This window comes from Cimex lectularius, unplaced genomic scaffold (assembly GCF_000648675.2).
Source record: "Cimex lectularius strain Harlan isolate CLEC.00 unplaced genomic scaffold, Clec_2.1 scaffold160, whole genome shotgun sequence".
Classification (NCBI taxonomy): domain Eukaryota; kingdom Metazoa; phylum Arthropoda; class Insecta; order Hemiptera; family Cimicidae; genus Cimex; species Cimex lectularius.
In genome coordinates, this window is record NW_019392776.1 from 585,164 (window position 1) to 610,353 (window position 25,190).

General features: G+C 34.8%; 2 protein-coding genes across 3 annotated transcripts in view; one reads left to right on the forward strand and one right to left on the reverse strand.

Annotated features, from left to right (window-relative positions):
* The window catches only part of LOC106671694 (endoplasmic reticulum metallopeptidase 1-like), a 31,979-nt gene extending 9,341 nt beyond the window's left edge, over positions 1–22,638 (reverse strand). The window contains exons 1-7 of one of the 2 annotated variants that reach the window (XM_014402628.2): positions 22,411–22,638; positions 3,472–3,695; positions 3,036–3,352; positions 2,819–2,946; positions 1,681–1,812; positions 615–732; positions 236–532 (exon numbers count right to left, since the gene is read on the reverse strand). In XM_014402628.2, the coding sequence (XP_014258114.1) occupies positions 236–532; positions 615–732; positions 1,681–1,812; positions 2,819–2,946; positions 3,036–3,352; positions 3,472–3,695; positions 22,411–22,452 (1,258 nt within the window). In that variant the 5' untranslated portion in view covers positions 22,453–22,638. Of the gene's footprint in view, positions 1–235; positions 533–614; positions 733–1,680; positions 1,813–2,818; positions 2,947–3,035; positions 3,353–3,471; positions 3,696–6,548; positions 6,714–22,410 lie in introns of those variants that run through there. The other variant, XM_014402634.2, reaches the window with a different exon arrangement.
* The window catches only part of LOC106671682, a 65,220-nt gene continuing 54,940 nt past the window's right edge, over positions 14,911–25,190 (forward strand). The window contains exon 1 of the mRNA XM_014402615.2: positions 14,911–15,004. The gene's annotated coding sequence lies outside the window, so the exon portion shown is untranslated. The remainder of the gene's footprint in view (positions 15,005–25,190) is intronic.

Consider the following 25,190-nt stretch of genomic DNA (forward strand, 5'->3'; position numbering starts at 1 on the left):
GTCTGGCAGAATAGGTGATAAATCTGGACCTGGAGGCTTATAAGCCTAAATAAGTGCCTCCATCAATTAATGATCATAGTGGGATCCAGGATGGGAAATAAAATGAGAAGGGGAGCCTCTTATTAGAACATCACCTTTTTCCCTCCTTGTAGGGAAAAATCTAACACATAGCCAACACTGATAACATTTAATTTTTTGAAAATTATTTTAATAATAATAAAAATATGTAACTTACATCTTTTTGCCATTATTAAAATTGATGTAACTGACAAGACAACTGTTGCATAATTTATGTACATGTAGGTGGCTGCTTTAAAATGCAAAAAGAAAAAACCAAAAACATCAAAATAAACGATTTTTCCTTCTTTTGATGATGGAGCTACCATTTCTTTTGAATGTATAATAGAATGTATTAGAGCTAGTAAATTGTCTCCAGTGTGCTGAAGAACTCCAAGAACATTGTATATACTTTCAATGTTATCGAATCTAGTATGATAAACATATCCATTCCTGTAATGAGCGAAATCCAAACCTGAAAAATAATTTATTAGTTATTGTTAAAAATAGTACAATTTGTCATTTCATTCACTACAGTTAGAAATAGATTAATTTACCAGACAAACGGCCAAAATCTCTAAATATTCTAAAGTCTGTATCGGAAGCAACAAGACCGTTCTGGAAAATTTCTTCAGCCACAACCAACCCATGTGGATGGGGAACCATGGCATATTTCTAGAAGGCAGTAATTAGATTTTCAACTATGTTAATGCTAGTTTTTACTTAATTTAATTTGAGGAAAAAATGCTACAGTGTGATTGGATGGTGTGTATTTTAAAATTTGTGAAAAAAAAAACATTTAAAAAAAATGGTTTTTACATTTGTCTCCCAAGGCAAAATCAGGCAAAGTTTGTAGTTATGTTAAAGAAAATATATTTCCGACAGAAATAAGTAATTTATAATTCTAATATTTCATTTGTCAGTTAGTTATTTTATTAAATTTAACCAAATCCACTCTAATTTAGATAGAGGAGTGAAAAAGAGCAAGGATACCAGGCAGGAGGGAGGAAGGTAGTTGATAAATATGCTATAATGTAGCTATTCATCATAAAAATGATTTTTTTTATTTCTCCTAGTGTTTTAAAACTGCAGAGAATCATATAACATGTGGAATCTTACATTTACTATCACTATTAAATTTTAGTACAGGCCTGGGGTTAACATGTAGTTCGGTCATTCCAGATAATCTTGTTCCATATATAATAGTTGGTGTTGTTCATCAATTTTGCCATCTTCAGTGGTGGGTTTGTGTTGACTTAGTCAAGTACCTTTTAAATGTTCGTGAAAAGTGAAAGAGTTTACCATGTATTATATCCTTCTGTCAGCTTTTTTGAAATTATGTCTGAGTTTTTTGGTTATTTGGTCATTTTCTTTCAATGTTATTAAAGTTTTGAGTGGAGTGAATGTGTATTAGTTGATTTATAAGTTCTTAAGTTTCTTTGTGTGAGGATGATCAAAAACGAACAAAGTACAAAGTTATTTTAATTACAATTTGTATAAATTGACAGTTGAAAATTAATTAATTACTACAAAGTGCAAATTCACTCCAAATTAAAACAAAATTTATAGAAAGATCCATACAATGTGATGACAATGTACGAAAGAATATTATTTAACACTTACTTCAATAAGCCAAGGATGATTGGGACCTGCTTGGAACAAGATCTCTCTTCCTCCTGCACCACAACTTTCAAGGTTTATAAAAACTTTGACATGCTTGGCCCATTCGTGTTGAGTAATAAATCCGTGTGAAGCCTGGAAAATAGTTATGGATTATGACTTTTAATCACCCACTTTGTGTTTTGGCAGTCCGGGGTCAGGCCTCAGCCTTATTCATCCTGCTGTCAATGTTAGCCTCCAGGAGCTTTCAGCAGCTAGATTATTTAAGCCTGCAGTTTTTAAACCTAGACTCTCATCCCTTCTTAAATACATTCTTTATTGTTTATATACCACCTATTCTAATTGAGGATCGATGGGATACTAAGTATTCCATTATAAGCCCTCTCATTTTACTCATTTACACTAATACATTCACCCTCAACATGCACAAAAGGTAACACGAAACAAGTTATCTATCAGTTTTATGTACAATAGTAGCCTTGTTTCCTAAAAAGTAAACCTCACATGGCTTATTCTTAATCAGGTGAGGTTGATCCCTCTTCTATGATTCAGATCATCCAAGGACCACCCTTCGACCGTATGAACTTATCAGTCGATCTGACACACTATGCTGCTATGATGCATTTGATCTCATTTTTGATAGCATGGTTAGCATCTGGGGGCCAGATCTGGGTAATGGGGTCTGGAGATTGCCACATCCCGGCCTAAGTAACCTCCTCCGCTTTTTGTTATCCTCCAAATCTACGTTCCAGGGACAAAGACATCCAGCATCGCTTTGTTCCATCTCTCCAACCAGATCAAGATGAGAGTGTTGTCAAAAGACCTATCATCAGTCGTAATTGTGCTCAAGGAGTTGGAGCTCAAGGCAGGTAGAGCTCAAATTGTCTCAAATCACCACAAGCATATGTCAAATCACATAAAATTCTGTCGTGTAAACACTACAGTGCAGCAGGAGCGACTACAAAGTGGATGCACCATCATTATACACGGTGCACACCAAATTTGTATTCAATTTTGCCTTATTACGTATAAAGATAATTATAGTAAAGTATAGGCTAAATAAATTCTAAACAACTTACTGATGTTGTGGAAGAATTCATTAGATATATACATAGTTTTCAAATGTAGGATTTTTAATTACCAACAGCTGACCTTCTTCTGCGCCATTAAATAAAAATATAACACTGAATGGTAGCTTGGTCGGACTTTGTGAGAGAATATGGAGTACCTCTAACATTACAGCACAATTCAAAATATCATCACTGGCTCCTAAAAATAAGAATGATTTCCTAAGTAAATAGGGTTTTTTTAATTTGAAAAATCTAATACAAAATTGGATCAAAATGTTTGTTAACTACCTGGACTTGTAGGTACAGAATCGAAATGACAATTGACAAGAAGTGCTTGTGGAGACTTCCCAATCTTCACAATTAAATTTTGTACATTATAATAAACATTGGTCGATTCAAGACCTCGGAATCGGATGGGGAAAGAACCGTTCACCGTTTGCATCCTGATCTCTATATCATTTGTAGGATTGGCATTGTTTTTAATAGCTTGAAGCTTGTACAGTATTGTCCTGTGCGCCAAAATTTCATTTTTGTCACTACCAATCACTTTAGGGCCTATGCTCACTATTTCATTTAAATGAATGTATGCCCTTTTAGCAACAAATCTAAAAATAAAATAAAAATAAAAATATTTTACATTTTTTTATATCAAATTCAAAATTTTATCATTTACACAAACAATACACATTATTTTAAAAATGTTAAAACATAATGGTCGATTTACCTTCCCTTTTCATCTTGAAGCAATGGGCGGGGTAATAAATCTCCGAAGTAAGCGGCTGTGTTGAAAAGAACAATGCCAATAATAAGAAGTACGATTGTTAATACAGAACTGGGAATGCTGGCCCGGAATTGTCGAGTGTTGTAATCATCATCGATGACATCACTATATCGGTTCTCAAACTCAAAGCTGCCATCTCTGGGATGTCGCCTCTGACGGAGGTTTGACTGTTAAATCAAAGTCTGACAATGAAATTCACTCGTTAAAAAAAATAAATAAAAGTAAAATAAAATAAATAAATAAATTAATTAATTTAACAAAATCAGTGTATAACTAAGCTTTAAACAAAAAAAAAAATTAGATTTATTGTCTGCCTGCTCAAATTGTTCTATTATGAACCCAATAATAGTAAATGTTGAAACATCCATGTATTTTTTTCATTAATTTTTAACAAAGGTGTTCATAGATTATTATTATGTGTTTATAGATGCTACGGTAAAAACATGAAATAAATTTTAAATCAGAGTTGATCGTCAATCTGGAGGGCTGAAATGATCTAGTTATCTGATAAAATCGATAGGCCAAAGATTTTTTAGATTTTATTTTTCTTATGTCAGTAAACGTCTCCCAGGAATAGAACAAGGCTAGGTGGTTTGGTTTTGTAAATTCTGCAAGACAAAATGAAAAAAATAAAAAATACTCTGGGGAACAAAATACCTCATCATGACTGCTTGAAAATTAATTAAATAAACAATACTAATAAATTTTCTTACATATTTATTATATTTGCTTAAATCTAATATTTTTCACTGTATGAAAAATTTTTGTACATTAAAAAAACAACACTTTTAGTCAACAATAGAGCCTAAGACTAACATAGCAAGGTCAGTTAAAATTAAGTTAAAATACACAAAGACAGTCCTCTGTCTGTTGATAACATGGTAAATACACTGGAAAAAATATTAAAATCTTTTATATGATGCCATTATATCTTTCTCATATTAGATAAAGTACGAAGATAATTACAGGAGGGCTTAACATTCAACTACATGTTGGGTGGCCCAGGAGGGGGGGGGTCAAACCACTTTATAATACCTTTTTCAAATTAAATTCCAAAGGCAAAGCCAGATCAAGATAATTACATAATTAGATATTCACAACAATACAAGAAACACATTGTGATACGTTCAAAACAAACACAAAAGCATTATTTTTAAATTAATCTTGTTTGTTTGGGCTTCACCATTTTTCGTGAGATTTTCTCCTTTGGTGTGCCTTTCCTCCACTGGGGGAATGTAAGTTATTTTATGTCTCACATCCAACTGCCTTGCAACTGCAGTGCTATGGTAGTCATTCAGTACCCGGGGTAGTCATTCTTGTGTAATGTAGGCCTCGATACCATACCACTGAGAAGAATTTTGTACTTTATTAAAAAACAAAAATCTTCCAGGAAAACTATTAGCAGGGATTGGATACAAGAGATAAAAGTTGAAGTGCTAAAGGTGAAAATAGAGAGGGGGAGAAGGAAACAACAGTAGGTTTACACATACCAAAGAAGAGAGGGTGGCTGGCTGGCACAGTGAAATTGATGGAGAAGCAGCAGAGGGAAGTTGGGAGATGGGAATTGCAGCACAAAGCCTGATCAAGGAGAACACCAAGAAAATAGAATGATTTTTAATTGTAAATGGAGGAATAGGAGGGTAAGGAATGAAGGAATTGGATCCAAACACAATATCCTGAGATATTTCTACACTCAAGTTAAGCCTATTTCAGCGGCCCAGTAGCTTTGGGAGCCTCTTCATAAATATTTTATGGATTTAGGGAAATCATTAATGTAAAGCAAAAACAGGAAGCGGAATTGCTTGACATTGAGGGACAATGAAGCCGATGTTGATTATTTCATGAAATACAATATATTTTTTTAATACTATTTTTTATTTCATACTTCAAAAATGAGAGAAAAAAAGTGAGAAAAAAATTTCTGGGGGACCTGGTACAAGCAAATTACCACACGACACTTTCCATTGTCTACTAAAACTTGTTCAACTTCAACAAATTAGAGTTGAAGATGATGGTGGGTGTTGGTCTGCGAATTGGTGAACACATGTTGAATTGGCACTGGGTTACTTATTGGGTATTCACTAGCAAGTTTTTAATTTACTCAAACATGTTATGGCATTGTGCATCTTCATGAAAAACTTGGATCTACCTAAACACTTGGAGTAATCCTGTAATTTGATTCTTGATCTACTGACTCTCTTCAGGAGGAACTTGGAGGCTGAGTCTAATAATGCAGAGATGGGTATTACTTTAAGCGGCTTACTGAGGGTAAGTCGAGCTTGGGGTGGGTGCCACCTGAAGAGTTAATTTCCTCTGCCCAGGCACACACTTTATATGGCACAATGCCGATACACATTTGAGTAATTAAAAAACCCACGAATGTAGACAGACCCAATAACCCAGTGCCATTTGAACCTTGGTCTAACCTCACTGGGCCGGTCTGTCAGATGCGTTTTGGCATTTTGTTATCTTCAGTGTCTGCCTGGGCAGAAGCACTCACCTTTTCAGGTAGCACTCCACCCCAGGATCCGCTTAAAGCAATACCTGTCTCTGCACACTATCGGAATCAAGTAGGGGACAGTAAACGATTACGAAATCTGGCTCACTCTGTCAGGTCGCTTTGGCTCTGATGATGAAGAAATGCCGAAACACTTCTGACTGACCCAGCATAGATAGCCAGACTAAGAATGAACCACAACGACTAACAGGTTCATCACACTGCGGACAATTGGATATCTCACGATTATATAAATCATTTTGCAGTGATCGAGCAGGTTCAAACCTGTTTCACCAACCTACATGGTTTTGAACAATGCCAAACATGCTAAAGTTGGGCGTGGATCTTAATTTGTCAACAGAATGATGACTTTTCATAACTGTGTCAGTAAATGAAAAAAATTAAAATCCAAACCATGTCAATCCTTGGGTGTTTTATAGTGACATATAGTGGCTGAGAAACATGATACATCAGGAGTGTAGTAGTGCTGAAAACACAGTAAAAAATTAAGATGTTATTTTACCATTTCGTAGACGGTAGAAAGGCGATATATTGGCCGTCTACGGCAATTTGTGACACCCCCTCCAAATAAAATAATTAAATATTAACTGCCCAGTAACAGCGGAACGTCGTTTGAAAAACAAACATCATGGTATATCAACAGTCGAGGCGGCCGGTGAACGAACGATTCTCGAAGAACGATCAAGAGATTCATTCGTTCGAAGAACGAAGAGCGACCAGCGCCCGCCTCCTTACGACACAAATTCAAATTCAACTCTTCAGGAAGTGAATATCTAATAAATACAAATACAATTGGCATTTATTTTTAGTAAAAATTAAATACACTTGAACGATTAGGAATTGCAAAATTCCTGAAACAGCGGGAGAAACGACACTTATAGCAGTGCTGAGAATTTATTTTATTCTATTTATTGTGGCGGTGCGATGTTCGTACTTTTCATTTTGCACGTTTCTTATTTTATTTTAATCCATTATTAATTTAGAACATAATTCATTAGATTCACTATTTTCGTGGTCCGCTTGACCAATTAATACTTACCAATTAAAGGAGGGAAACCTCATAAGGTGGGGTTGAGATGGGGAGTTGATGTCCGAGTGGATCGAGGTCACGATAGCTCAAGTGGTAGAGCAGCGGCGTATCAAGCCGAAGATCGTGGGTTCGAATCCCTCTCGTGCCATTAACTTTTTTTCATCTCAACTAAAAACCTTAATTAATTGTAAAATAATTCATTAGGTTTGATATTATAAATATAAAACAGAACTAGTTCAACCATTACTTCTCTACCTTCCAAAACAAACTTCAGAGGTCCAGTATATTATCAAAAAAATTTCCAAAAAGAAAGTTCCATGGTACGACTTTATAACGTCTGAAATCTTTCGACTCCTCCTTAAAAAAGAGCAATACTCTTCTTAACATGTCCTTACAATGCTGTTCTAAGGACTATTACGGTTCACACCAAACTGCTTGGATACTAGGAAAAATCTCGGAGAAACTAATTTTGATAACAATCCTTTCCACTCTAAAAAACAACACTATCCCATCTCACCAGGTTGGATTCTGTTAATACAACTCTACAATCCAGCAATACTACCGTCCTGCAGACGCAATCGTGTGCTTTCCTTGATGAAGCTCAAGCTTTTGAGGGTTTGGCATTCAGGTTTGCCTTGGAACCTACGAAATCCTTAGAATCTAAAAAAAAAACATTTTCTTTCAACCTTTCTCATGCTGCTCTAAGTATCACTTACTTTCCCTACAGTGGCATTGCTGGATTGTAAAGTGGTATTTAGAGAAGGATTGTTTTCAAAAGAAATTTCTCGAGGATTTTCCTAGTATCTTACAGGCTTATCGGTGATAGGATTAGGTGAGTGATTAGGTTTATGAGGCTTTGGATTTTTACAATCGACGCAAGCTCCTTGAGCTGAAACAGTACTCCTCAGATGCTTTACTTGGTTTGGCTTTGGCATCCGTATAACTGTGAAGCCTATGAAATCCTTTTCGACTCCTACCTAAAAAAGCAATCCTCGTCTTAATAACCTCTAGACTTATATCTTAAGGACTACCAGGAGTCAGAATATGGCACTAGAATACTAGGAAAAATTCTCGAGAAGCTCCTTCTGGAAAGAATCCTTCCCATTATAGAAGATCAAAATATTATCCCGGAAACACCACTACAGAATCCAGCAATGTTGTAGAAGCCATCTCTTCTTCTCTTTAGATGAAAGTGTACTGCTGTCCTTGATGTGGCTCAAGCTTTTGATGGTTGGCATCCGCGTTAATTGTACAACCTATGAAATCCTTCGACTCCTTCCTAAAAAAATTTTCTTTCATACCTTTATAACGGCTATACCACCGATAGGACCTCAACCCTTCTGTTGCGTAGCAACCCACACTATCAATGAGTATCTCAGACAGAAGGTAAAAAGAAAATGAGGGGACAATAGAACTCACTCATTGGACACAATCCAAGAACCCCCTAACAAATTTCGAAAGGAAAGAAGTAATAGAATAGGGGAGCAGAAAAAAACTGTGAATCCTAACAGGATTCTTAACAGGACACTTGCAAACTAAACGGACAAATAAAGAAGATAATAACCCAATACTGCATGTGCAGGATCTGTAAAGAAGCAGAGGAGAGACATCAACACACCTATTAACAAACTTTGGTGCTATACTTTCCAGCAGGAGGAAATGGTTTGGAACGTACAATGTAACCGTAGAAGACATTCAACCACTAAACCGGGCCTACAAACCAAATTCCTTGATAAACTAGGGCTCACCGGTGTGCTATAGTCACAGAACGGGGGATACAACAGCTAGCCGACTATTACGTCTACATCTACATCTACTCATAGGTTTGTTTCGAATGAGTTCCAGAAGGACTGTGGGTGAACGTTTAAGAAGGCAAAGACGCTTTGAGTAATTCTTTTTTTTTTTTGGCATTAAAACTAAATATTGAAGAATATCTTCATTAAGAATAATTTCTTAATTAAAAATATCTTAACAACACGTGCCAATCTGAAGAAATGTTTCAAGCTTTCGCCGCAACAGGAAGAGCCCTCAAAGAGCAAAGCAAAAATGAATGTGTAGTTGGATATAGAAATAGGCATTGTCATGAATACACCATCCTTCTTCACATATTAGTTTTTACATCAGTTCTAATATCATAATAATCTAAAGTTAATTAACAATAAATAGGAATTGTTTGTTTTAAGAGATAACGGTAGTGTAAAGCCCCTTTAAGGATAATAAATATAACCCTGCACAATGGCTTATTTGCCAGTTGAATAATTAGAAAGCTCAAGAATATAAGAATTTGTAACCGTTTATATTCTCTTGTCCTTCGTTTGAAGCGATAGTATAGAATAGAAAAACTTAAAATATATAATCATCCAATTTTCTCAGATTTATTACTACAGAAATAATTCAACAGGCATTTGATTTTGTTTATCACGTTTTCAACCATATATCAGTCGAGGAACGTTGTGTGAAAGTCATCCCAGGATGAAGACGCTTCCATAAATGCGGTATATTTCCATAGACAACCGCTAAAATCTGGAACGTACTTGTCCTTGATCTTCTATAATTATAATTAACAGCATGTTTCAATATTCAGGTCGAGCAGCTACTTGGTTCAAAGACATCCGCGTATGAAAGCAGGGCACAAGTGCGGTCGGTATTCTTACTCTGTTTTCTAACGTCAAATTGTTTCTACGGCTTTAAATTAAAAACCGCTGTTAAAGAGGGAGGCAGAAAAAAGGACCGATTTTTCTGTAGAAGCTAAGGCTGAAATGAAATTTTTCAAAAAAAATCTATAGCGATGTGTTCCAACATAAATCGTGACGCAACGTGGGTTATAAATTGTCAAGGTAATCACGCTGGTGGTCAACCGCAAAAAATCTACTTCGATGTCATTGATTCTGGTATTAATTTGCTCTTATTCCAGAAGGTATAAAACCAATGTGGCATGTCGCCGTAGACAATTGTCATTTTATTACACTCGATAATCTTTTATTTCAGTCAAATCGGTCGACCATTGGCTTAATAACAATATACTTTATTACAAAACATGTTGTAAATGTGAAAAAATATGATTAAAGTTCTGCCTGAACTTGGATTATTATTCCCAACAAATTTTATTTTTATACCACAATATTGTTGATTTGTCCAGATTAGAAAAAACGTGGCACTTGGGCGCGAAGAATCAATCACCTCAATCGCGCAGAGGTGGAAGTGCAGAGAAATCGACAAAAGAATGCAGGCACATTTCGAAACCAGCCCGTCATGATATCATGACATGCATGTAATGGGGTAGTATATCGTTTCCACGTGTCTTTTGTTGATGTACCGCGCATTACCAATGTACCGCGTTATTGACTATAGCAAAGGATATGTGATGTGGTAAGTAGAGGCATTATTCCATCTCCGATGTTATGGGGAGCTTGTTGACTTTTGTCTGCCTTTATCTTGCCTCAACACATTTTCAGCCAAGATTTGAGGTTGATAGGGTGAGATATGTGAGAGTACGGGATATTTATTGAAGGATAGGATATCAGCATGTGATGTAGCAAGTGGAGACATTATTCCACCTCCGATGTTATGGGAAGCTTGTTGACTTTCGTCTATATTTATTTTACTTCGACACTTTTTCAACCAACGTACTAGGTTAATAAGATAAGCTTGTAGTGAAAGGACAGGATCTTCATTGGAGGATATCAGTCAAAACCACATCAAGGATAGCACCCAAGAAATAATATTGTTTCAACTCAAGAGAGGAAGGGATCTCAAGAGATACAAGACACCATAGAATAACAGTACTGTTTCAGCTCAATGACCTTGTGTCTATAACACGTATTGCTGGTGTGTGGAAAGTTACGGAAGCCAAACTGGTGAGGTGATGTTTTGTTTTTGTAGGATGGGAAGGATTCTTTTCCAGAGGAACTTCTCGAGGATTTTCACTAGTATAAGAGGCTTACCGGATGATAGAATTATAGAATTAGCAAGCTGTTAGGTTTATGGGGCTTTGAATGCGTTTACAGCGTAAAACTTCTACTGAAAGGAAAGTGAGTGTTCTTTAGAACAGCAATATAAAAGTGTGCTAGAAAGATTTTTGCTTTTTTAAGGAGGCGAAAGATTTTATAGGTTCTACAGCAAACCCGGATGCCAAATTATATCCAAATGCTCCAATACTTCGAGGAAAGCACCCAAACGTTTCAAGAGAGAACGTATCTCAAAAGGGACAATATAGTGGCTACTATAGCACTACCATCTACAAAAGTGTGACTAAATGTGTCGGAATGAGTAGGGAGGATGGGTTGAAAGCAGGATGCGATCACGGATACAACCCTGTCGGATTCTAGAGATGGATTTCCCTGGCTAACCAGAAAGATGTGGTCAGTCTAGTATCAAGGGAGGGCGAGGAAGTAGGTAAATGGAAGGATGCTCTTGAGCTTCCACAGTAAACCCCAATGACAGACCCAAGGTCTGAGTCACATCAGAGAAAGGATACAAGCAGAGCTGTTTAAGCTCAAGGAGTATGCGTCTAAAGTTAGTATTCCTAACATGAGTGTGAAGTAGTGTTTATGGAAACGTGTGAGAAGGAATAATGGTTTTTTCTTCGAGGATGAGGATTCTTTTCAGAAGTACCTTCTCGAGGATTTTTCCTATATCACTAGTTTATCAGAAGATAGGATTGAGGTAAGTGGTTAGGTTTATCGGACAAGTTCGGATTTTCAACGGAAAAATTCCATTGCAAGGGAGTACTCTTAGGACAGTATTATAAAGTTAAGAAAGAGATTCTTTTTAGGCCTATGATCCGTCATCATTACGAAGGAATCTTGTCTTCAGTCGTGTGAGTGCAGAGTTTTGGCTCGAGCTCGCCATTTGTAAGTTCGTAATTGTAAGTAATCGTTTGTGTATATATATTAGTAAAAGTCTTGTGTCGATTCTTAAAACGTTTTTATAATTTCTACTTGTCTCTTTTGTAAACGATTTTGTCAAGAATGCGAGTGATATGTATTTTAATTTATGCCAGGATTGCAGCCTTGAGTCCTTTAAGCTTTGAATCCTTGTAAACGTACTGTTTACATTAGAAAAACATTTTTAATGCTATTCAGATCTAAGGACAGATCAGTGGAGATCGAGGTGATTACTTATAAAACGATTGTTCTCTCTTTTTGCACTGTCCTACTGAATAATCGGATTCTTGTAGCAGGCCATGGGAAAAAGGTGGTTTCCCATCGTTGAACATTATTTCATAGATTCATTATATTTCGTGGTCCGATTGACCAAGTAACTTCTGTCAATTAATTAATCTTTATGTAAGGTATTGATTGAAATGGAAAAGTTAGTGTCAAAAGCGGGATTCGAACCCACAAGGATTCAAAGTCCTTTTTGGAAGAACCAATATTGTGTGAAATCAATTTTTTTTCTCTTCCTCTTATTGTTGAAAATAGATTTTCTTTTTGGCAAAAATCGTGGGAAAAAAACTGTCCGGTCATTTAATTTTATTTTACAGGAAAATCCACAATACTGCCATATCCTCTCTATTTTGACAAATATCTTGACGATTTTAAAAAAATAGAAATTCTACAAAATGAGGCTCCGAATTGTCCCTCTGGTTTAAAAGAGACAAATCGCTGTTCGACGTTTTTCCATTTCTTTTTTCGAAACAATCATCGGAAAATTCACTTTTAATTTTTGGAATAGGTAGCTTTTTCCGTCATATTAACCCGTTTTAATTTCAAATTAACCATTTTTAATTTTACATGAACTTTTTCACATCAAATTAACCTTTTTAAATTAGAATCGTTTTACTTCAAATTAAACTTTTGTAACTTCAAATCAACCTTTTTAACTTGAAATTAGTTCTTTTAACTTAAATTTAACCTTTTCAACTTCAAATTGACTTTTTTAACTTTAAATCAATTTTTTTGACTTCACATTAACCTTTAAAAATTTAAATGAACCTTTTTTTAACTTCAAATGAATCCTATTTGACGTAAAATGAACCTTTATAATGAACACTTTTTTAAATTTAAATTTAACCTTTATAAATTCAAATGAATCTTCTTAAATTCAAATGAACCTTTTTAACTTCAAATTAACCTTTTTTAATTTCAACGTAAATTTTTTTAAACTTAAAATTAACTTTTTAAGCTTGAAATTAACTTTTTAAACTTCAAATTAACATTTTAAGTTTGAAATTAACTTTTTAAACTTCAAATTAATTCTTTTAACTTAAATTTAACCTTTTCATAAATTTCAACTTACTCTCTTTTAACTTTAAATTAACTTTTTAAACTTCAAATTAACTTTTTAACTTCAAATTACCTGTTTAAACTTCAAATTAACTTTTTAACTTCAAATTAACTTTTGAATCTGAAATTTAACCTTATTTAATTTCAACTTAATCGTATTTAACTTCAAATTGAAGTGGTTACGTGTACACATAAAGTAGAATTCCTGTATATATTCGATTTTTTAGATATAAAATAATTGGGATATTAGAGGACCATATGGCTGTTATGTATAATTAAAATAAAAATTTATGTAAAATTCAATGTAAAATACATCTATTAATGAGAGATTTATTTGGTGAAATAATTGTTCTATAAAGCAAGTATTTTATATTTTAAATAAAACTCGAATTAATTGAAGAATTTTATATAACTTAAATTCACTAATTTCGTGGCCTGCTTGACCAATTAATATATTACAATTTATTAAGGTTTTTAGTTGAGATAAAAAAGTCAATGGCACGAGCGGGATTCGAACCCACGATCTTCGGCTTGATACGCCACTACTACTTTTTTTATTATTTTCCCGCCTTAATTAATTGTAATATATTAATTTTAATGTGGTATTTTGGATAAGAACCAATTTTAAATTAAAAAAATTCAAATTAAAAGTTAATCCTTTATTTTTTTATTTAATTTTATTAATTTTTCAATTTTAATTGTAATTAATTTTTTATTTTTCTTCTAATAGTCCAATTATTTTCTACTATTAAAAAATTCGCAAATATGCAGGAATTTTATACTAAATGATTATGTTTCATACCATTGGTTTTTTGTTTTAATGAAAGGGTGAGTTTGAAATTAAAAATGGTTAATTTGACGGAAAAAAACTGTAACACTTTTTTTAAGACGTACTACTTTCACTTATAGTCAATTTGATATTATTCAAATCCAATAAGTAAATAAACTAGTGAGTATAATGCCGAAGAATAATCGCTCTTTTTTTATTTACTTTCATATATTTTTTGGATTATAAAATACATTTAAATTATGCATAAATGCAGTGAGAAATGTTAATGCTGAGGATAGATGATGATGAAGATGAATTATATGTACGAGTTTTTTAAAACGACAATGTCCGCGCATGTTTTCAAGATTAGTTCATTTCTATCTCTCTCGCTCTGTGTTGAACGTGAAAGATTAAATCGAATTGCACGTACAATATTTATATTCATGTATATCGCATACGATATGAACAGCGGTAGTTTTTCGACAACAGTAACGAGCACCTAACTGTAGATTGCTTTCCTTTAAAACCAGCGTCGAAAATAATCTTCGTTCTCAACCTGTTTCTTCTTTCAATGGAATCTCAGAAGTCGATCGAGAGTGAAGAGATCCACCTATCTCGCGACCCTGACGAGGGAATGTAAACCCGACCCCGAAACAATCGCCGCTACACAGAAATTCCAGCCTGGTTCTCATTCGGTGTCATTTCAACCCAAGTCTTCCTGCATCTGGATACAAAACCGTTCACGGTCTTACAATTAACGGAGAATGATAAATGAAAAGAGAAAAAAAAGGAACAGAAAAATGTGGAAAGAGGTAGGTGTGAGTAGGGTGAAGTGGGGGAAGTAGACATTCCATCCTTTCTTCAGTCAGTTTTACCTGTGCCAGTTAGTCGTCAACTTACCTGCTCGTCGTGTTTAAGGATCATCATACAACGTAAGTCGAATATGCTGATTATACGGTCGTCTAGGCTATCGGGCCATTCGGCCCTTTCGACGGTGCCCGCTTTCGGTTTGTACACGATTTGAAAGATCTGTGGAGACTAGGAGTGAGTGATTTATGTCGTACAGTGTCCTCCTCCGACATCCCAACATAATATACGAAACAAACCGAAACGTTCATATAAATTGTCTCATTAACAGAATGAACGCATCACCTTTTCTAAGGAATTGAACTCTCCAGATTTCTGTGATTTTTGGCCGTCTCCCCTTCTATACTATAGTGTGTCGAGTGTTGTCTCTTTTTGCTAAAAATTTTGATTTTTAAAAAGAGATTAAATTTACTTAAACGTCTCTTTTTTCATAGTCGACGTGCAGGAAAAATCTTAACGCTTAACGTTAAATTATTTTGGCATCTAGTACGTCCAAACTGTGATTTTGATATAAAAGTACCTCAGTGTTTAATTGCAAATTTGATCATCGCTGGTACGCACCTGTTCGGATTGCGTCAGGTACATTGACATTATAATAATTTCTGGCCCTACCTGCCTTTTCGCTCCTCCGACCTCTCATCCTACACGCTTATCATCGCGCTTTTTTTTTTCAAAGTTTTCAAACGAATGTGTTTTTTTTTACCCCCTGGCCAGTTCAGTTAGCCGGCGGGGGTCCGCGGTGAAATTTCTGGAATTCTCCGGTGTAGGTCAAGTCGGATTTGGAAGGTATGTTTATTCATCGCCATGCGATGGTCGATTTGCCACCTCCACAGCGGGCCCGGGGTCCGATGCCCGCCGTTCAGCTTTCCAGTCAGAACGGGCCGAGCTTTTTCCATTCCATTCCTTCCGCCCCTCCATCGAGTTCTTCACTTATTCCTGTTATGTAACCCTTCCCGACCTTCCCAAAAACCTGAATTACATAAGCATTCCTTAGTTACTCAAGAAACAGGTTCAGAGTCCCATCAGGTTCTGCTTTACCTGGCCGCTTGGGGCTTGGATTTTTTATTTTTTATTACGACATCTCTATTGATACGTGCAATTAAGAATGAGGAGAAATCCGAGACCCAGAGGCGGTGGAGTTGACAAAATATCAAGAAATGACAACCTTTAATTTTTCTATTTTCCCAATATTGATCTACCTTTTCCAAACCAAGAAACACTAAAGATTAAAAAAACAATGCAAGGGGAAAAAAAACTCCGTCTCTATCCATAAATGACGTAGGCTCCTTTTAAAAATGAAAGTCAAGAATCGTTTCCGTGATATTTTCACGGTATTGCATGCGTCATGTATTCATAAATGTAATTTTTAAATTTTTCCCTACTCTCACAGCATCAGTCTAGGATGGGCAGAAGAATTGTTAGAAATTCGAAGACCGTTTACAGTTTTCTAAACCCGCGACCAGAAAATTGAATGCGCTTTCACGCGGACTTCTTCCGCCTCGTAAGATTGTTTTGAGAATCGAGCATTCTCGAGAACATGCTTCAATATTATTGCGAGGAGATCGAGAAAAATTCACGATAAAACTTTTATATTACAATTCACCTTGAAAAATATCAGCAGATGTCAAATTTGAAATATTTTCGAGCGGACATGCGCTTATTTTTTAAGCATAATTTTTTTTTGGCCTTGTACATTAACCATAAATATAAAAGCTGATAACGAGGGACCACTTATAATTTTACTCAAAATTCGAGGGCGGAAAAATATGACTATCAACAATAATTTACGATTTATTCCTATCGCGTTTCCTTCTCTGTTCGCAACTATATTAATCTTATTATTTCATTATTTATCAACTGTATACGGAATGTTTTTTTTTCTTTACTGATAGAGGGGAAAAAATGGTAGACAAGTAGCAAAAATTGTAAACAGTAGCCATAAAATATGAACCTGCTTTAGCGTCACAACACCAGAATCAGATAATACCAGCATAACGAAAAGAAAGTAGCAAAATAATCGTTATTGACCTAATATAAACTGCCTTAAATTTAAAGGGAGACAATAAAAAAAATATAAAAGTATTTAATTTATCTAGAGATAGTCTCTGATATTAATGTATTAGGAATATTTCGTTTCGTGTATATTTTTCGAAAATCTTCAAAAATAGTGATAATTTTGACTCCACTGATCTACCTGAAACTTTACAGAGGCTTAGAATCTTCTGGCCCGGACTTCGCCTTCGTGCATAAATTAGAGCTGGGGAAATAAAATTAAACGTTTTGGGAGTGTTTGTTGATTTCATCGTTATTTTATTCACTTATAACGGCGTAAAATTTAATTCTTGCATGCGTGGGTTTAAAGTATAATAATCCAGCTTTTCAGGGTTGTCATAACGTTGAATTTGGTTAAAACCCGCAGGAGTTATGAATTTTTAAATTTAAAGTTGAACAACAAGACACAGGAGAAAAAAAAATCGCCCCCGCCGAATCGAGCCAAAAATATCAAAAATCTATTTCTTGTTTGTTTTAAAAATTCGTATTTACGGGCTTTGAAGGATGCTTAAAACGAATCCGAATCGCTTTTTCAAAAATAAATTTTTTTGCCGTACTTTACTAGTAATTTCGATTGGTTTTTATAACTTGTTATATACCTAATCTCGTTTAATACGATCCTTGCATATTATTTTCTTACATTGGATAATAAAACAAATAGAATAATAATAATAATATAATAAATTGATCACGTTGAAATTCATGCACAACGAAGGCAAAAACCTTAAGAATAATATTTTCTCAAGTTTTCTGGGGCTCAAGTGTAATATTTTTCGCCCCAATATATTCAATCCCCCAATACATCTGTGCTTTATTCGCCATAAAAATTTGTATCCATGGGCTTTAAACGGTGCTTAATGCGTATCTGAATGGTTCTTTTTTAAATCAAGTATTTTGATTTTACTAGCATTGTCTTATTGTTTTTGTGACATTTCATATATGTCGCCTCAGTTAATGCGATCCTGAGTGTTATTTTCTTATACTAGGTAATAAAAAACAAATCGATTTATATAGTTAATAGCCTCGAAATACATGAACAAAGGAAGAAAATTATCTTTGTAAGCTTAGCTCCACTTAGTAAGTTTAGGCAAGAATGAATAAGATTTTCGATCTCTTTTGAGCCCCTCTCGTTCCCGCTGTTGAAATAGTCTCAACATAGAGAAATCTTAAGCTTTCCAACGATTGTTGTAATGTTAAATTTAGATAAAATTTAACAGGAGTTATGTTAGTTGTTTTTTAGTGGACCAACAAGACACCGGAGAAAACAAAAGTCGTCCCCACTTAATCCAGCCAAAAATGTCAATTTTTCTTTGATATATAAATTCCTATGAAGGCTTTAAATGGTATTTAAAACGAATCCAAATTGGGTTTTTAAAAAATCAAATCATTTTGACTTTGATGAAATTCATTCTAATTTGTTACACTTCCTGAACGCTTGTGTTGGTTCTTGCAACTTTGTATATACATCTTGTTTCATTTAATATGGTCTTGAATATTATTTATATTATAGATAATATAGGGATAGGGATAAAAGAGGTGGCAACAAGGCCTTCTGAACCTTGACCTAAGTAGATCTATTGTGCTCCTATATTTTTATATATGTAATAATTTTACATAACCAGCCAGCTTCAGGTTGTTAATCAACCTCCATAGCTTTGCCAGTGGTACCTAACTGTAGTCTTGCTTGTGGCTTTTCCTCTCCCAGTTGCAAGAATCTGCAGCTGTATAGTCCCTCACAAAAACATAAAACGTGTTCTGCGGTCTCCTCTTCTTCCTGGCAGTATCTGCACGGTGTGTCTAATGTCTGTGTGCCTTGTTAGGCTCCTGTCAGGAGTCGAACCAAAATCATTGTTCTGTTGCGGTTCCAGTAATGCCTTTGTAAGTCTTGCGAATGGCCGTTCTATGAGTCTCTTTGCGAGCGGGGACCATTTAGTTCTTCTAAAGATAGTTGATGATATTGTCCACCAGGTTTTGGACTTAAGGATGTACCCATTTCTGTGGCAAGATGCTAGGCCACAATAGGTTTCGGGAGGGGCGTCGGTGGCCGCAATGGTTTAAATGTTGACACAGCGCTCATCACTGTAAGGTAAAGGTCCCATCCAGCGGCCTTCCCTTCGAACCCGACATACTTATAAATGGGCTTTTTTTCCAAAACACTGGTACCCCGAGGGTTGATATAACCTCTGCTGTTGCGAACCCTCGTTAAAAAATATATTTAAAAAAATAGGGCTTGGGGCCTAGAGAATTCATATTGGCTATATTTTTTGGCCGAATGTTCCTTCTCATTGCCTCTATGTTCTGAATGCCCAGGGCTTCCATTTAATTCCATATGCTTTTTGCCTTTATCTTTCACGAGGCTAAGTCCGTAAGTGCTGCCTGATTGTCAGTTAAAATAGCTATCTTATTGGAATGTGTTCCTAGCCTTTTTATCTATCTGATTCAGTAATATTGATTTCGGACTGGCAAAACAAGCGCATTACCTAAATTTCAAGCAGTTCGGTCTTCAGATTAATACTAAGGCCGCCAGTTCCCCTGCCTCTATCTGTTTTTGAGTCGTCAGTATACCAGTACGAATTGGTCTTAGATAATAAAACCAATTTAATTATATATAATAGTCTGTATTCACCTAATAAAAATTCTCTTAAGTTTAACATTGGCAAAAAAGTATTTAGTTCTTCTAAAGATAGTTGCTGATATTAATATAATCAGGAATATATGTTTTCCAAAATACTCTTCACTTTGCTTACAATTCTATAATTTATTATTTATCTATAATAAATAATTTGGGTTGTAATTTGATTTAATAGGAAAATTCGGACGAGGCCGGAGACAGGAAAATATGCATGTCAAAAAATAATTTATGATTTAATTATCATAAAACATTCGTATCACGTTTCTTTCTCTGGTCGCAATTATCTCATAAAATATTAATTGTACAGGAGGAAGAGGTGGAAAGCCCGTTCACTTTTTTTTTTTTTTTTTTTTTTCAAAAAGGAAATGCACACCGGCCATATATTTAAATGGTAAGTACGTGTAATATTTCATGTACTCATGCTTTTCCTCCGATTGGATTTCTTTTCGATAGATTATCGGTCGTTTTACAAAATCGTCGAAGACTTAATCTTCCACCGGAGCACATCGGTTATAGAATAGTCACCGAGGAAGCATAGTTTCTTTCCGTCGGGCTGGGTATTTCTTGTGTTTCAACCATTGGAAAAGTGAAGGCTCTATTGTTTCGGTCAACGACCTTTTTTTCTTTTTCTTTTTTTTTGAGTCGAGGAGCCGGCCTAGAAAATGGTGTTTTCACTTGTTATGCATGGACTCCCATCGCGTCTGAATTGGACGGTGAGGTGTCTGTCTCGCAATATCTGATATCGGGATTGCAAAATTGCAAATGACATGTAGCGAATGACAAAAGGCTTTTCCCGACCTTCAAAAATTCTTTCTTCGGGCGATTCATTGAATTTTAGACTGAGTCGAAAAATATTTATATACCTAGGAGCGAAGAAAAAGTAATTGAATTTGTTTTGTTATAATGGGATAATTTTTTTTTGGCGTTATGATCTATGCATATTAGCCATGTGACAATTCGTATATGTGTGTTGAAATTTGGGGGGGTTATTGTGAAAAAAGGGCCAGAGGCGACGGTGGGAATCGAACCCACGACCGCGGTGTGAGAGTCTCTCATGCTAACCACTCGGCTACCGCGGTCCCCATAATGGGATAATGAAGTAAAAGGTTGAATCGAATTAAATGAAAATACATAAAAATCTACAAAAAAATTAAAAGATTCTAGGATAATAGGTTACAGATTTTTTTTTAATCAATTCGGATTCATCTTATGTACCCTTTAAAGTCCTTAAATACGAATTTTGATTGTAAACAAAAAATTGACATTTTTCCTGGTGTCTTGTTGGTCCACATAAAAATCCATAACTCCCGTCAATTTTATCCAAATTCAACGTTATGACAACCGTTGGAAAGCTGGATTATTTTGCTTTCAGCCCATGTTGACAATGTTTATATGCTGTGCCACTACAAGCGAATAAAATAAGTACGAAAGCCAACAAAAACATCTCAAAAGTTTTATTTTATTTCTCTTGTTTTAATTTATTCACAGAGGATTGATTCCACCGATGGCACTAAAGCCGTGTAAAGTTTCAAAACAGATCGGTAGTGTTGTTTCAAAGTTGTTGGAATATCTGTGATTTTAGAAAATAAAAAATCGCAGCCGTTTTGAAAAGCGAAAATTTTGAGGAAATTTTTTCCCCTTAAAAATTGGTAATCGGGGGTTTTTGAACTTAGATTCTTGCCAAGAAAAAAATATTTTACCCCACTTTCCCACATAGGGTAGAAATTATGTGTATACATAAATGCCCATGCTAAGGCTACCAAGTTACAATTTTGTCGAAGTGACTGAGCGACATAGCAAAGTTAGTTAATTTTTTTTTTTAAATCAAGAAATAAAGTTAATATTAGGTTTTTGCACTTTCAAAAACCCCTGAATACAAAATTTTTGTCAAATCAAAAATGATCATTTTTCTGCAAAATATTTATTTAGAAATCGTGCCAACGTTTCGATCTTTATTGAGATCATCTTCAGGGCCTGGGATTTACAAACATTGTTTACATATAACAATTACATTTTGGATGTGGAAAAGTGAATTTATACAATGCAAAATATATTTTTTATATATTCAATCAAAGTATTTCTACTCACTCAAAGTGTTTGTCTTCTGTGTAAAATTTAAACGCAAAATTTTCGTCTTTTGTTTTTTTATAAGAAAATCACAAAAATGGTGATAATTTTGAATCGACTTCACCGAATTATTGGAAACTCTACAGAGGCATAAAACCTTCTAAACTCCACGTAAAATTCGTCTTCGTAAATAAATTAGAACTTGAGAAATAAAATTAAAAATTATAATCCAGTTTTGAAGCGGTTATAACAACGTATGTTACTTAGTGAACTGTTGTTTCATAATTTTTTGAAGTCGTGAGGAGCGGTCAAGAATGAAGTAGTTTAGAAAAACACCTTTTTCATTTTTTGCCGGCGTTTCGACCTTTATTCGGATCCTCACTACTTCAACAGGTTATATCAATGTTGAATTTGGATAAAACCCACAGAGTAAAGGAATATTTCTGTAGAACAACAGGACACCGTAGAAATAAACTGCCTCCGTCGAATCACACCGAAAAATGTCTATTTTTTGCTTCCTTCAAACATTCGTATTTAAGGAATTCAAAGGGTGCTTAAAACGAATCTGAATTGTTTTTCAAAAACCAAATATTTTGACCTACATTAAATGGTAGCGACTTTATATTTTTGTAACTTTTCATGTATATAGTCTCATTTAATACGATCCTACTTATTATTTTCTTATAGTAGATATTAAAATGAATCGGTTTATATAATTACCTTGCAATATATAGGAAGAATATTTTGTTTAAAAATTCCCATTGTAAGCTTAATCTTAATCTCTTAATTTTGAGTCTCGCTGCCATGAAAGTCAATCCGTGCCGGATAGGATTTCAATACAAATAATAAAACAACAAAAAAAGGCTAATTATTCGCGCATAAAATCCGAAACGGTTACACACGAGCATACCTTCCGACCTACTAAGTGACCAAACCGCAACGGATTTCGATGGAATTTGATATAAATCTTTTATTACATAAACGTGTACATTAATTGAGTAACAAGCGCTGAGCGGGGAAAATTTTTTATTCGACCCTCTTGCTCTCTTGAATTCCTTCGAAATAATTTTCTCGGAAAGGCCGTTAATTTTTATGTTCAATTTAACGACGGTATTTTATTTGCATCATTTGGCCGTTTACGATCCTGGTTCGCTTATCCTCGCTGTTTTTGATCTGAAAGACTTCTTTTGTCTCGATAACGGAACGCCAAAAACGATATAAAACTAGTAAGGCTGAACTGGCCAAAAAATTTCACCTTGCACCTAAAGCCTAAAGAAATATGACTAATTTTTCGACTGTGATCAGTACCATTGTAATAAAATAAATAATAGTAATAAAAATGTTCTAAGGATTAAGAGCTTTCAACAACAAATTTATATAATAACTCTTTCTTTACATTTCTTCTACGCTTTAAATCGTAGTAGGCAAACGGTTGTGGTGAAATGGCCTGTCGAAATCGCGCTTTTTTTTCTTCTAGCGATTGATATTGTCAATAAAATCCGCATAAAACACGTTTGTACAGAACGAATCTTGGATTGGAATTCTAAGCTTGTGGAACTATCAGCAATTCTGATTGAATGTTGGAAAAATTTACGACCAAGTTAATTAAGAGCGAAACATATTTGGATGGTTTATTCAATAGTAAAATTATCGAGTTGAAAGAACATTGTAAAACTTTGTGTAGTTTATCTTTTCGTTGAAATGAAAAAGCTAGTGCCACGAGCGGGATTCGAACCCACGACCTTCGGCTCAATAGGCCGCTGCTCTACCACAATAGCTCAAGTGGTAGAGCAGCGGTGTATTGAGCCGAAGGTTGTAGGTTCGAATCCCGCCGTGGCACAAGCTTTTTCTTTCATTTCAACCGTAACCTTACATAAAAAGATTAAATAATTGAAAGAAGTAATTTGGTCATTAGACCACTAAATATAATGGATTTGTGTTTTTTCACAGTTATCGTCATTTCTGTGACTTTAGAAACAAAAAAATCGCGGCCATTTTAAAAGGCGAATATTTTGAGTAAAATTATTTTTTGATTTCCCTTAAAATTTGTAATAAGGGGTTTTTGGAGGTGAAAAAACTGAATATCAGCTTTATTTCTTGATAAAAAAGACTTTAACCCACTTTGGTAAGTGCTAAAGGTCGCTCGGTCACTACATCAAAATTGTACATGGCAGCTAGCCATGGCATGGGTATTTATGTGGGTACATAATTTGTGCCCGATTTGGCAAAATAGGCTAAAGTATTATTTTTACATTAAACAAAGTCATGCTTACAAATTTTTGGAAAAATGTCCTCGAAATTTTTGCCTTCTAAAATTCAATTTTGGAATTGAAGAAGAATTAGAATAATACAAATTAATGATTTTTTTTTTTTAAATTAGAATTTTCAATTTCAATTCTAAACAAATCTACCTGAAACTTTACAGAGCTTTCGAACCGATTAAACTACTCGTGATAGCATCAATTCGGCCTTTGTGAATTAATTAGACCAAATTAAATAAAATAAAACGAAGAACAAAGTTAAAATTCTTTTTTCACCCCAAAAAACCCCCTAAAGTCAAATTTTTGTAAGGTTAGTCGAAAATTTCGAGTAAAAATAATATTTTTGATTTTCGCGCGGTATAATGCACACCCCGACTAATACATCTACATATACATCTACATATAATCATAGGTTTGTATAGAAAGAGTTCTAGAGGGACTGTGGCCGAACGTTTAAGAAGGCAAAGACGCCTTAAGTAATTCGTTTTTTTGTCTTGAAAACAAGATCTCACCATAAATCTGGAAGAATATAAAGATATGCAATATAGAATGTATAGATATATAATAGATCTTAAAGGGCGCAGTATATTACACCCCGACTAATACATCTACATCTACATTATATAGCTTGGGTAATATAGCTTCAATTTTATTATATAGCTCGTGACTGTATAATGACTTAACTGCCAAGTTCAATCGGCCTAGTTCAGAAAGGACCCTAAAAAAATTCTCGATGTCTATATTAATGGCCCTGGATTTTCCTAAAATCTGTCCTTGAGTCGTGGAGGATTTGGAAAAAAATTGGTGTTTCAATGGGTTTTCGTCCATTTTGTGAAGTGCTGTTGCTATTGGCTGAGGATCGAGCGGGATGCACCCGTTAACCTCCGAGTGTTTCTTTTACGAAAGTAAAAGTGAAGATAATCAGTCGTATACTGTAAATTTGAAGACCGTTACATCCTTAGAAAAGATGTCCTGATGTTCCAGGTGTTATTTTCGTTATTTTCTTTTAGGCTAGTGAAAGGTGTTCGAGATTTAACATCCGACGGGCCTTTCTTAAGCCGACAATTAAAATATAACGCCAATTTTTTTTTTAATTTTATTTTTATGTCACATCCTCTCAAAGATTGCCGGACGCGATTTGTCAACGTCTTCGGTGCAACAGATTATCTGCTTTCTGATTCGCCTTACATTGCCAGGGAGCGGCGAGCCGTAAGTTACAATTTCTTGAGAAACTGTTAA